Here is a 14164-nt window from a genome sequence, read left to right as displayed (position 1 = left end):
TCAATTTTCCTCGGTCTCCAGATGCCACACTCAGTCAACATATCACATGCAGTCACTCTCACCTAAATTATGAAAATTCTACTGTCTGGTGTGTTTGGACCAGGTTGTAATGAGGTCTAGAAATGGATAGTTCTGACGGAACTCAAACTGAGTGTCTATTTCTTTCTGGCAGTTTTGTGACCATAGGTAAGGGAGAAATGTTTTTCCCACAAGTGGGAAGATGATGGCCCCAGCCTAGTGAATGAAGCCTGGATGGAGATGATGAATTAAGTGAACTGTATCCCCGCCACTATCACTGCTATCCAAAAATGGGCAGGTTAGGTGGATTGACCATGCTAAATTGCCCCTCTGTGTCCAAAGATATGAGATTATATGGGGTTACAGGAATAGGGTGGGAGAGTGGGCCTGGATAGAGTGCTCTTTTAGAGGGTAGATGCAAACTTGATGGACCAAATGGCCGCCTTCTGAATTGTATGGATCCCCCGACTACATGGGTCTGAATACAGTACAAGAAAATGCCCACACACAGTCAACAGTGGTGAGTGTAGTTCCTCTTTTCTCCTCTCCCACTCTTACCTAACATTTTGCCACACTTTCTCTCCTTCCTACTCCAGCACTCAGAGCAATTACACAAATGCATTATGCCATCTTCCATTCTCACTGCCAGTACACATTGAGCGCCGACTTACTATCTTCACTATTGTCATGTTCTTGCTGTCACCTGACTTCTTGCACCTCCTCTCGGCTCATTCGTCAATTCACAAGTGTTCTCCCTCTGCAAGAGAAGAAAGTGCACAACACAAGAGAAAGAAAGATCAGGTGGAAGAGCGCCAATCACAGTCCTCAGACAAGTTAACAGGAGGTAATGTAAAAGTACAAGGAAGAAATGGCAATGGTGAGGCTGGCAACGTCACTCAGTAGGGTTACTACTTATGCCTTATTCCCTTTTATGCCCTGCAAGCCATATCACACTCTGTCGGCCTCAAAATGTACATCCAAGCCTACCATATGTTATTCTGCAGCCCTTCAATGTCATCCTGACCATAAGACCATAAGACATAGGAGCAGAATTAGGCCACTCGGCCCATCGAGTCTGCTCTGCTATTCAATCATGCCTGATATTTTTCTCATCCCCATTCTCCTGCCTTCTTCCCATAACTCCTGATCCCCTTTTTAATTAAGAACCTATATATCTCTGTCTTAAAGACACTCAGTGATTTGGCCTCCACAGCCTTCTGCGGCAAAGAGTTCCACAGATTCACCACCCTCTGGCTGAAAGAATTCCTCCTCATCTCTGTTTTAAAGGATTGTCCCTTTCATCTGAGATGGTGTCCTCTGTCTCTAGTTTTTCCTGCAAGTGGAAACATCCTATCCAAGTTCACTCTATCCAGGCTTCGCAGTATCCTATACGTTTAAATCAGATACTCCCTCATCCTTCTAAACTCCAACAAGTACAGACCCTGAGTCCTCAACCATTCCTCATACGACAAGCTCTTCAATCCAGGGACCATTCTTGTGAACCTCCTGTGGACCCTTTCCAAGACCAGCACATCCACCCTTAAATACAGGGCTCAAAACTGCTCACAATACTCCAAATGGGGTCAGCCCAGAGCCTTATATAGCCTTAGAAGTTCATCCCATTCTCCTGCCTTCTCCCTATAGCTGTCTCAGAAGTACATCCCTGGTCTTGTATTCTAGACCTTTCGACATGAATACTTTGATGTGGAGATGCCGGCTTTGGATTGGGGTGAGCACAGTAAGAAATCTTACAACACCAGGTTAAAGTCCAACAGGTTTGTTTCAAACACAAGCTTTCGGAGCACAGCTCCTTCCTCAGGTGAACCTGGCGCAAAGCCTTCCATTGCCATGCTTGTGAGTATGTTGGGGTCCACTTTGCATATGCGGAGATCAGTCGCATAATGTTTCTGCACTACAATCAAAATTTCCATTCAGCTGAATTTATAGCATTATTCTGAATATGTAATCGCTTAGGCAACATTACAGCAAGATAATATCTGAATTGGTTGTCCATAATTTCAAAACGTATAATGTAAGGTATGTTTCGCCTCCCATAGATAATGATTAGATTATCCTACATTGCATAAGGTTCATACAATAACTTACGTTATAGTATAATAATCATTTTTTTTCCACATATAAGTATGCCGAGAAGAATTCTTTGAATCGACTGGCACGTTAACCTCTCCAAACTATCCGAATGGCTACTCTTATAATCAAGGGTGCATCTATACTATTACTGTGGAAAACAACAAACAAATTATGCTCAACTTTACGGATTTTAAGTTAGAAGGGCATCAAACCTGTACCTCTGGCTATGTTGAAATTAGGTAAGTGGTTTTTTTTTCTGCTGTTGCTTATCTGAGTGTTTTGTATTCCAGATTCTATAAACTCTTCAAACGATCTGAGTTTTAACTTGTGAAGCAAGAATGTAGTGTGTTATAAGAGTTCTATTTGGTATCAAACTGTCTAATAGTGATTGCAAACTCTTAAGCTACAATTGCTAAATAGATTAGAAGTGATTACAGTGCAACAGCTTTGAACTAGACTCGTAGGGCTGGATATTGGGTGGGTAGTTCGACTCGGGAAACATCCTGATTCGTCAGTCCACCTCGGTGCAAACATGTGGAGCAAGATTTTACAGCTTTTCCCACTGACGTGATCCTCTGGTACCGCTTCTGCTGCCAACCCCCACCCACTACGGGTTCCCCAGTGGCAGAGAGTGTGAACAATGGGAAACCCAGTTGACAGTAGCAGGACTGGAAGCTCTTGCCGCAGACCAGTCCTGCACTGATTGGCCTAAGTTTGAAGCTCGGAGTATTTTAATTCTCATCCCTATGCCACTCATTAGTTGCCTGCACGTAATAGGCATGAAAATGGTGCTGGCTGGTGACAAGAGGGGTGTTTTGGTCCGCCATTACGAGGGGCAGCTCACGGGCATACCAGTGTGACCCAGGAAAAGGGTTTTGGAGGGGTCTTTGAAGAAGGACATGAGGTGATGGTGAAGTGGGGGCAGTGCTCAGAGTGGGAAAGGCTGTGATGTTCCTTGTAGGGCCCAGGGATATATTCCTGCTCCTTCTAGTTTTGCAAAGGAAATCCTGGAGGACCTCTTCTCTCTGTAAATCAGTTGCAGGCCAACTGTAGCCTGATAAGAAATAACATACGACCGAAGATTGTCTCCAGAGAATGATACAGCAGAAAAGGAGGTTATTTCGTTCATTGTGCCTGCCCAGCTCTTAGTAAAGTCTGTCCAATTAATCTCACTCCCACTGCTCTTTTCCCTCAGCCCCCAAATTGCTCCTTTTCAAGTATCTATCCAGTTTATTTTGATCTGCCTCCACTGCATTTATAGGCAGTCACAATCCTTCCCCACTCATTCCTCTGTTGAAATATGAGGGGAATTATTTCAATGCATCAGAATCCTGATTTCCATCAATTCATGGCACTCTCACACTTCTTTATGCACCGGAACATAAGCGCAGGAGTCGGCTATTTGGACCTTCGAGCCAGCTCCACCATTCAATAAGATTGTGACTGATTTGCTTGTGAACTCAGTTCCACTTTCCTGTCTGCTCCCCATGACCCTTGCCTAATAAATATCTCTCTCACTCAGCCCTAAATATATTCAAAGATGCAACTGATGGAACCATCAATTCACCAGACACGTGTTTCCGATATGAATATAGGCTTTAATCGACTTACTACAGAGCCAGCCTGTTACCCGTTGATGAACTCTCAGTGAACTGCAGGCTGACTCTGGACAAGTGTATTTATACAGCAGCACTAGGGGGAGAAGTCATGGGCGGAGCCAAGGGTGGTGCCCTGTACAAGCTCCTGAGCATTCCCAGAGCTACTCCCCCTAGTGGTCGGATAACGCTACTGCACTTACAAAGACATAGTGTGAATTATCATATTACATTCACCACATTCACCCCCTGCAAAAAAATCAAGTCCGGTAGGGGTGGTGGTCTACAACGTCAGTCTGTCCGGTGGTCGAATTGTTCGTTGTGATCTGCGGAGCACTGGGGTTGCAGCCTCTTGCGGTGGCTGGATGGGTGTTGTGTGCTGGGGTACGATGGCGGACTCCAGGGAGGGTTGTATCCGAGCTTCATACTCTCCTGGTTCGACTGGGGGCGCTGGGGGCTGGCCGGCGCAGGTGCGCGGAACTGGTGGAGCGAGCTCGCGGGCTCGGGAGCGCGAGGGGGCAGCAGCATGGGATGTACGGTGAGAGGTCCTTCTGTGGGGGTAGAGGGGGCGCTGGATCCGGCGGGTGCCAGATCCCGGAGCGATACCGTGTCCTGACGGCCGTCGGGGAACTCGACGAATGCGTACTGGGGGTTGGAGTGGAGCAGGCGCACCTTTTCAACTAAGGGGGTCGGTTTTGTGTGCCCTGACGTGTTTCCTCAGAAGTATGGGGCCCGGTGCCCTCAGCCATGCCGGAGGTGAGACCCCCGTGGTAGTGCCCCTGGAAAAAATGAGAGGGGTCTGATTGGTCGCTGTGCACAAAAGGGACCTAATAGCGTGAAGCGCGTCTGGGAGGACTTCCTGCCACTGGGAGACTTGGAGCTTTCTAGACCGGAGGGTCAGTAGGACGGTCTTCCAGACCGTCGCATTCTCCCTCTCCACCTGCCCGTTCCCCCTCGGGTTGTAGCTGGTAGTCCTGCTCGAGGCAATGCCCTTGTCGAGCAGGTACTGACGCAGCTCGTCGCTCATGAAGGACGAACCCCTTCGCTGTGTACATAGCTGGGGAAACCAAACAGGGTGAAGATGCTATGCAGGGCCCTAATGACTGTGTGGGAGGTCATGTTGGGGCACAGGATAGCAAATGGGAAACGGGAGAACTCGTCTACGACGTTTAAAAAGTAAACGTTCTTGTTAGTTGAGGGGATGGCCCTTTGAAATCAATCGAGAGGTGTTCAAAGGGCCTAGAAGCCTTGACCAGGTGGGCCCTGTCTGGTCTATAGAAGTGCGGTTTTCACTCCGTACAGATCGGGCAGTCCCTGGTGACCGCTTTTACCTCCTCGTTGGAGAAAGGCAGGTTTCAGGCCCTGATGTAATGGGCGAGCCGGGTGACCCCCGGGTGGCCGAGGTCATTGTGGATGACTTTCAATTGGTCAATCTGCGCGCTGGCACATGTCCCGCAGGATAGGGCATCCGGAGGCTCGTTGAGCTTCCCGGGTCGATACTTAATGTCATAATTGTAGGTGGAGAGTTCGATCCTCCACCTCAGAATTTTGTCGTTTTTAATTTTGCCCCTTTGCGAGTTGTCGAACATGAAGGCAACCGATCTTTGGTCGGTGATGAGGATGAACCTCCTACCTGCGAGGTAGTGCCTCCAGTAACGGATAGCCTTCACAATAGTTTGTGCTTCTTTCTCGACTGAGGAGTGTCGGAGTTCTGAAGCGGAGAGGGTACGGGAGAAAAATGCGACTGGTCTCCCTGCCTGATTTAAAGTGGCTGCTAGAGCGACCTCTGAGGCGTCGCTCTCTACCTGAAATGAAGTGGATTCATCCACCGCCCGCATGGCCGCTTTGGCGATGTCCTCCTTGATGCTGTCGAAGGCCTGGCGTGCCTCGGCTGACAGGGGAAATCGTGTGGCCCTAAAGAGTGGGCGGGCTTTGTCCGCATATTGAGGGACCCACTGGGCGTAGTAGGAAAAGAAACCCAAGCACCGTTTGAGGACCTTTTGGCCTATGGGGGAGGGGGAGTTCTAAGGGGCATGTGGTCCGGGTCTGGGCTCAGGACTCCGTTTTCCACGATATAGCCGAGGATGGCTAGTCTGGTTGTGTGGAAAACGCATTTCTCCTTGTTATACGTGAGATTCAGTTTCTGTGCCGTCTGGAGAAAACGGTGGAGGTTGGTGTCGTGGTCCTGCTGGTCATAGCCGCAGATGGTGACATTGTCCAAGTACGGAAACGTGGCCCGCAGCCCATACTGGTCCACCATTCGGTCAATTACTCATTAGAACACCGAGACCCCATTCGTGACGCTGAAAGGGACCCAGAGGAAATGGAAGAGGCGGCCATCGGCCTCGAATGCCGTGTAGTGGCGGTCCTCCGGGCGGATTGGGAGCTGGTGTATGCAGACTTCAGATCCACCGTGGAAAAGAGCCGGTACTGGGCGATCTGGTTTACTATGTCTGCAATCCTGGGGAGGGGATACGCATCGAGGAGCGTAAATCTATTTATGGTCTGAGTATTGTCGACAACCATGCGGAATTTTTCCCCGGTCTTAACGACCACCACCTGAGCTCTCCAGGGACTATTGCTGGCCTCTATAATCCCCTCACTGAGAATCCTTCGGACCTCTGTTCTGATAAATACCCTATCCTGCAGGCTATACCGCCTGCTACGAGTGGCTACGGGTTTACAGTCCTTTGTGAGATTGGCGAAGGGGGGGGGGGAGATTCGCAGTGTAGCGAGGCTGCAGATAGTGAGTGGGGGCAGGGGCCCGCCGAAGCTGAGGGTGAGGCTCTTGAGGTTACATTGGAAGTCTAGGCCCAATAAGAGTGGCGCGCAGAGTTCGGGCAAAATGTAGAGTTTGAATTTTGAGTAGCTAGCGCCTCAGATTGTGAGTGTCGCGGCGGTGCGCCCCTGGATCTGGACCGAATGGGAGCCTGAAGCGAGCGAGATAGTTTGCTGCACGGGGAAAACGGGGAGCGAACAGCGTCTTACCAGGTCTGGATGTATGAAGCTCTCAGTGCTCCCGGAGTCAAAGAGGCATGGCGTGTTGTACCCGTTGATTTGAACTTCTGCCATCAAATTTCACAGATGCTTTGGGCGTGATTGGTCCAGGGTGACTGTGCTGGGTTGCGGGTAGTCGGCGGCTCGATCAGCTGTGCTGGAGTAGCCCCGTGATGACTGCCCTCTGAGTTCATAGTCGTACTCTTCCGATGAGTTGTCCGAGCACGGAGATGCAGGTCGGGCCCGTGGATCGCACGTGGCAGGCGGCGAGGAAGATGCCATCCAAGATGGCGGCCCCCATGAGTCGCACATGGCCGGCCGCGTGGTGGAGGTTTGCCAAGATGGCGGCCCGCATGGATCGTACGTGGCTGGAGGGGGCGGAGTCAGGGCATAGGCCGCAGCGTTTCGGGCCCCGGGGGCCTGCGGGTGAGGGGAGCAATTACTTCGTGCCATTGGGGAGCTGGAAGCAGGGGCACACTCTTGCGTAATGGCCTTTCCGCCCGCAGCTGCTGCAGGTCGCATTGCGGGCCGGGCAGCGCTGCCGCGGGTGCTGGTTCTGGCCGCAGAAATGGCAGGCTGGAGCAGCATAGTGGCTTGCTGGGGCAGCATAGTGGCTGGCTGGGGCAGCATGGTGGCTGGGCGGCCGCGTAGCACAGGCCTGGGGGAGTCGCTGGTCGGGGGCCCATGATTGGGTCGCGGGGTCTGCAGGGAACAAGTTAAGGCTGCGGAAGGAGACCTCCATCGTGGTAGCAGCTTCCACAGTCGTTTCTACGTCTTGGGCCCCCTTTTCCAGCAATCGTTGGTGCACATAATTAGACTTGAGGCCCGCTACAAAAACATCGCGTACAGCAAGTTCTCTTTGTTCAGCCACAGTAACCGCTTGATAATTACAGTCATTGGACAAATTATTGAGTTCCCTTAGAAATTCGGCGAGTGATTCTGTAGGCCGCTGGCGGCGAGTCATGAACACATGGCGTGCGTAAACTTCGTTAATGGGCCTCACATATATCTTATCGAGTACTGCTAGCGCCGCAGTATATGAACCGGCCGAGTTTAGTTGTGTAGAGATTCTGTGGCTCACCCTCGCGTGTAGTAGACTCAACTTCTGTTCCTCTGTCGTTTCGGCTGTGCTCGCTTCTGCCAGGTAGGCCTTGAAGCACCGCAGCCAGTGGGAAAAGATTTGTTTAGCCTCTGCATCCTGTGGGTCGAGTTCCAGGCGTCCAGGCTTGAGGGCTGATTCCATGGTCGATCTTGCTGTTCTTAAGTCGATTAAATTGATGGAACCATCAATTCACCAGACACGTGTTTCCGATATGAATATAGGCTTTAATCGACTTACTACAGAGCCAGCCTGTTACCCGTTGATGAACTCTCAGTGATCTGCAGGCTGACTCTGGACAAGGGTATTTATACAGCAGCATTAGGGGGAGAAGTCATGGGCGGAGCCAAGGGTGGTGCCCTGTACAAGCTCCTGAGCATTCCCAGAGCTACTCCCCCTAGTGGTCGGATAACGCTACTGCACTTACAAAGACATAGTGTGAATTATCATATTACATTCACCACAGCAACCTCCACTGCTTTTGTGGCAAAGAGAATTTCACACACCAAAGACACTTTGGGAGAAAACGTTTCTACTCATCTCTGTCTTAATGTTTAAATTATGTTCCCTAGTTTTAGCCCCCCTCACTAGTGAAAACATCCATATTTGCCCTATTGCTGTGAGTTTCACCAGGAGGAGACAGCTGGTGATCTGGAGGGGTGACGGTCACTTGTGAGACCTCTGCCCTGAGAGGGGCAGAGAACCAGGGAGGGTTCCTAAGGCTGCCGTTCAGGTGTCCGCTAGTTGGGATGAGCTCTTCTCATCCCCTACAATGGGGCAGGACTTCTGAGGAGTGGCAATACCTGGTGGGCTCCTGATTGAGCTTGGCTCTTGATGATACAGCTGGGGTATCAGGATGTCCAGACGGGTGGCCTGGGTGGGTTCTCCAATGACCAGAGGCTTTCTGAACGTTCAAAGGACACAGGTAGCACTCAGCAGTGTGAGCAACCAGGAGTCTGTAGTTGCACCAAGGGGGTGCATTTAAAATACAGACAGCAGCAATGGGATCTGAGCCAGGCTACCGGACCCTAAGGTGGACACCCTAAGTCCATGGACCTGGCACCAAGTCACTACCCGCTACTGCCCCCAGCAAAGGCAGCTTTGTTTTAGCCTCTTGCTCCTGCTCCGCAGCCATCGCCCCCAGGCCATGTTTATAAATATTCGCGTCCGTGAGACATCCGCCTGTGAGGAGCAGAGCAAGATGGAAGGGCGTAGCATAATGTGTCCAACCCTCGAATAACAATTAAATGCATGTGAATGCTGGTTCTGCATGTCATTGCGACGCGGGTACAAACCTCGTTATCGCCACCAGATAGGGACTGGAGCATGGCACCTGTATTGGCGCGGGCGCGGACCTCGATTTTAGCCGGACATCTGATTCTCCACCTGATCACAGCTCGCGTCTGCGGCATCGCGAGGTGGAGAGTTTCCCCTACGGTCTCACCAAGGCGCTGTACAGTTGTGGTGAATCTTCCCTACTTTTATATTCCATTCCTCTTGCAAAAAATGGCCAACATTCCAATTGCCATAATTCCTACTCACTTGCTGTACCAGCATACTAACTTTATGTGATTCATGTATCAGGATACCAAGATATCCTCTATATCACTGAGTTCTTCAATATTTCTCCATTGAAATAGCATAATGTTTTTCTATTCTTCTTTCCAAAATGAATGAGTTTACATTTACCCATGTCACATACCATGTTACAATTTTTTACCAAGTCACTTAATGTGTCTATATCCCTTTGCAGACTCTCTACAGGTATCTCATGCATGTTGAGAATCGAGCAATAAGTATTACGTTGAATGTACAGCATGGATTCCGATCTTATTTGCCCTATCAGCCTGGCCTGGTATTCATGCTTTGCACCAGTCTCCTCCCGGTATATTTCATTTAACTTGGTTATTTTTAAATGACCAATTTCCACTGAAGTATTTGAATTGATGGTAATAACACTCCATGTAAAATGTTACAATAAGTGCAATTGTGCCAGAATATAAGAGCCTGACATGGATACAAAACAGCAACTGCCCAGTGGAATGCATTTTATTTTTAAACTCAAACTGCATTTTGATTTCGAAATTTTAGGCCCTAACCCTGCAGATTTATTTGTCCTTTATTAAAAAGCAAATAACTTGTTTGTCTCGCTCAAGAAGCTCCTTTTAATAATATGTATTGAATATCATATGATTTAAATAGGAGTTGACTTACTGAGTACGTGGAGAAAAAGGCAAAGAAAGTTAGTTTTCTAAAGAAAGACGGTAGCAATATGTGACCCAGAGAGCTGGATTTTCCTCAGGGAGCATTCACAACTGGAAGTGGTTTTGATGGGACTTCCACCCATGGCCTGCATCCCGCAATTATCCAAACCCATTTTCCAAGGTCAGGGACTAATCCTTCATGTAGGATGGAGTCCTGGCAGGAAAGCTACCAAATAACCACATGGGGCTGCATGGTGGCACAGTGGTCAGCCCTGTTGCTTCACAGCGCCAGGGACCCGGGTTAAATTCCGGCCTTGGGTCACTGCCTGTGTGGAGATTGCACGTTCTCCCCAGGTCTGCATGAGTTTCCTCTGGGTGCTCCAGTTTCCTCCCAGAATCCAAAGATGTGTGGGTTAGGTGGATTGGCCATGATAAATTGTCCCTTAGTGTCCAGGTTAGCGTATGGGGTTACAGGGATAGGGCGGGTTGGACGGGGGAATGGACATGGGTAGAGAGCTCTTTCGAAGGGTCGGTGCAGACTCGATGGGCCTCCGTTTGCACTGTAGTGATTTTATGATGTCTGGAATCCACCACTCCAATTGAGGAAGTTTTCGCCATTGCAGTTCCTGGCAAATCAGGAACAGGGATTAAAGGTGGCCAAAGTGCACAAAAACGTTACAAAAAAATGTTTAAAACAGATGCTCCCCATATGCAGCAAGCCCTCCAGGAAAAGGAGTGGTTTTGAAGAGAGGGAAAGGTGTCCACCACCAGAATCCTCCCCATCTCCTCATTGAAACTCATGTGCTTCCTACCACAACCCAAGGATGTGCTCCCACTATTCCTCTTCTGATGGTCCCTGGTCTCAGTTGGAATTGATATGGAATACAATAGGAACGTCTGACGTCTCTGGGCCAGCCCTCCCATAGCTTTTTATAGGCAGACATCCCTGCTGGGGGCTAGCAGGGGTGCTAGCAAGGACATGGACCTGCTGGTAAGCCCCCATGCACACTCCTCAATTTTTGTCACTATGAGGCCTAATCTGCAGGTGTTTTAGCAGAAGAAAACATAGCCAAGAATTTCTTTCATATCCAGCTCTGTTTCTACCAGCTTCTTCAGTGCCAAGACAACCATCATGTTCCACACAAGCATGAGCGCTTCCATTCCCAAAATGATCTCTCTCCACCATTAGCACTCTTTACAAATATAATCCAAAATCTTCAAAATCACTCATGGCATGCTGGAAAGCTGCAAAACAGAGTATGTTTGAGTTGCTCCTGGAATATCTGACCTGAAATTCCATTGTTGGAAATGTAAAATGTTTATGCGTATTACTTGCATGCATTGCAGATAATGCAGCACAGAAAATAAAAATATTTCAAATGAGCCTTTGTTAGAAGAGCATTTGGTACCACATAAAAACACATTTACCTTTGTAGTTTCACTGGTGGCGAAGTTAGTGTTTATTTTCTGTAGTCATTGTGATCATTCTTAACCTGAACTGATGTTTATTTCAGGAATGGAGGATATGAAACATCTCCCTTGGTCGGGCAGTACTGTGGATCAAAAGCCCCACCACTCATCATATCTCATAGTAATAGGCTATGGATTAAGTTTAAGTCTGATGACACCCAGAATTATGTGTTTAAGGCTTATTGGGACGGCACTTCCACAGGTAATAGCCCGATATCAAATAAATTCGGCAAACAAATAATTTAAGATTGCTCGCTACTGCTTTAATCTGGGCAAAGGGATTTTTATCCTTGTAATTTTTATCCCTGTAATTTACGTGATGAATAAGGAAAGAATCAGGCTACCAGATTTAAATTAGTGCCTGACACTTGAGCATAGATATTACAAATGATTACAAACTGATCTGGCATGAATATGAATAGATGTGTGTTATTACCCAAACTTCTGAAAAAGTTTATTATCATTGATAACTGCACCAAAGTTCAAATTTGTGCATGTGTGGGGAGTACACTAGGGGACCAAGTTAAATTCAGTCTGTTTGGCCTAAAATCAGAGTTCTGCGTTTGCTGCCTTATTCCGACTCCATCTCGAGCTATTTTGTTTAAGGTCTGCATAAGAATGCAAATATGTTTGACCCCCAATTACAAGCAGTGAATGTGTACAGTAAAGACCCGCATTTTGCGACTTCTTTGTTCATGTTTTCACCGACCCGCGCTTTGTACTTTGTATATTGAATCATCCAGGGAACTACAGGCCGGTGAGCTTCACGTCAGTGGTAGGGAAATTACTGGAGAGAATTCTTCGAGACAGGATCTACTCCCATTTGGAAGCAAATGGATGTATTAGTGAGAAGCAGCATGGTTTTGTGAAGGGGAGGTCGTGTCTCACTAACTTGATAGAGTTTTTCGAAGAGGTCACAAAAATGATTGTTGCAGGTAGGACAGTGGATGTTGTCTATATGGACTTCAGTAAGGCCTTTGACAAGGTCCCTCATGGTAGACTGGTACAAAAGGTGAAGTCACACGGGATCAGCGGTGAGCTGGCAAGATGGATACAGAACTGACTAGGTAATAGAAGGCAGAGAGTAGCAATTGAAGGGTGCTTTTCTAATTGGAGGGCTGTGACTAGTGGTGTTCCGCAGGGATCAGTGCTGGGACCTTTGCTGTTCGCAGTATATATAAATGATTTGGAGGAAAATGTAACTGGTCTGATTAGTAAGTTTGCAGACGACACAAAGGTAGGTGGAATTGCGGATAGCGATGAGGACTGTCAGAGGATACAGCAGGATTTAGATAGTTTGGAGACTTGGGCGGAGAGATGGCAGATGGAGTTTAATCCGGACAAATGTGAGGTAATGCATTTTGGAAGGTCTAATGCAGAAGGGAATATATAGTGAATGATAGAACCCTCAAAAGTATTGACAATCAGAGAGATCTTGGTGTACAGGTACATAGATTACTGAAAGGGGCAACACAGGTGGAGAAGATAGTCAAGAAGGCATACGGCATGCTTGCCTTCATTGGCCGGGGCATTGAGTATAAAAATTGGCAAGTCATGTTGCAGCTGTATAGAACCTTAGTTAGGCCACACTTGGAGTATAGTGTTCAATTCTGGTTGCCACACTACCAGAAGGATGTGGAGGCTTGAGAGAGGGTGCAGAAGAGATTTACCAGGATGTTGCCTGATATGGAGGGCATTAGCTATGAGGAGCGGTTGAATAAACTCGGTTTGTTCTCATTGGAACGACGGAGGTTGAGGGGCGACCTGATAGAGCTGATGCACCATCAATTGGACTCGAGTCGTGAAGTAGTTCCAAACAACAGGCTTTAATACACTAGATGTGTGCCCGGCAGTAGACGTACAGAGAAAGGCCGACTGCCGGCCGGTACGGGTTCTTATACCCCGCCTCGTAGGCGGAGCTACCAACCTCTCAGCCAATCGGCAGGTAGTCACATGACTAGCCTCAGCCAATTGGCAGAGAGGCACATCACGTGACTTGCCGGGGCCAATGGGCAGCGAGTCTTCTGCACCAATGGCAGCATGGTTCTAAGGTACCGTAATCTCTCTAGTCATACTACCACAAGAGCTGTACAAAATTATGAGGGGCATATACAGAGTGCATAGTCAGAGGCTTTTCCCCAGGGTAGAGGGGTCAATTACTAGGGGGCATAAGTTTAAGGTGCGAGGGGCAAGGTATAGAGTAGATGTACGAGGCAAGTTTTTTACACAGAGAGTAGTGGGTGCCTGGAACTCGCTGCTGGAGGAGGTGGTGGAAGCAGGGACGATAGTGACATTTAAGGGTCATCTTGACAAATCCATGAATAGGATGGGAACAGAGGGATACGGACCTAGGAAGTGTAGAAGATTGTAGTTTAGTCGGGCAGCATGGTCGGCATGGGCTTGGAGGGCCGAAGGGCCTCTTCCTGTGCTGTACCTCTCTTTGTCCTTTGTTCTCACATATGAACAATGTTCGCTTATCTGCATTTGAAATGTCTGAATCTCTGCACTGATTCTTGACAGATAAACCCTTTGAGCACAGCTCGGAAGAGAGATCGGATAATTTACTAGATCAGAGATCATAGAATTTACAGTGCAGAAGGAGGCCATTTGGCCCATCAAGTCTGCACCAGCTCTTGGAAAGAGCACCCTACTTAAACCCACGCCTCCACCTATCCCCATAATCCAGTAAC

The 14164-nt window shown here is 48.4% G+C and overlaps 1 protein-coding gene across 1 annotated transcript in view; it reads left to right on the top strand.

Annotated features, from left to right (window-relative positions):
- The window catches only part of cubn (cubilin (intrinsic factor-cobalamin receptor)), a 450080-nt gene that overhangs the window by 105606 nt on the left and 330310 nt on the right, over positions 1-14164 (top strand). The window contains exons 17-18 of the mRNA XM_038796451.1: positions 2162-2348; positions 11519-11676. Of these exons, the coding sequence (XP_038652379.1) occupies positions 2162-2348; positions 11519-11676 (345 nt within the window). The remainder of the gene's footprint in view (positions 1-2161; positions 2349-11518; positions 11677-14164) is intronic.

This window comes from Scyliorhinus canicula, chromosome 5 (assembly GCF_902713615.1).
Source record: "Scyliorhinus canicula chromosome 5, sScyCan1.1, whole genome shotgun sequence".
NCBI classification, from domain to species: Eukaryota; Metazoa; Chordata; class Chondrichthyes; order Carcharhiniformes; family Scyliorhinidae; genus Scyliorhinus; species Scyliorhinus canicula.
Note: the sequence above shows the minus strand (reverse complement) of the source record. Positions and strands in the feature narration are given on the sequence as shown.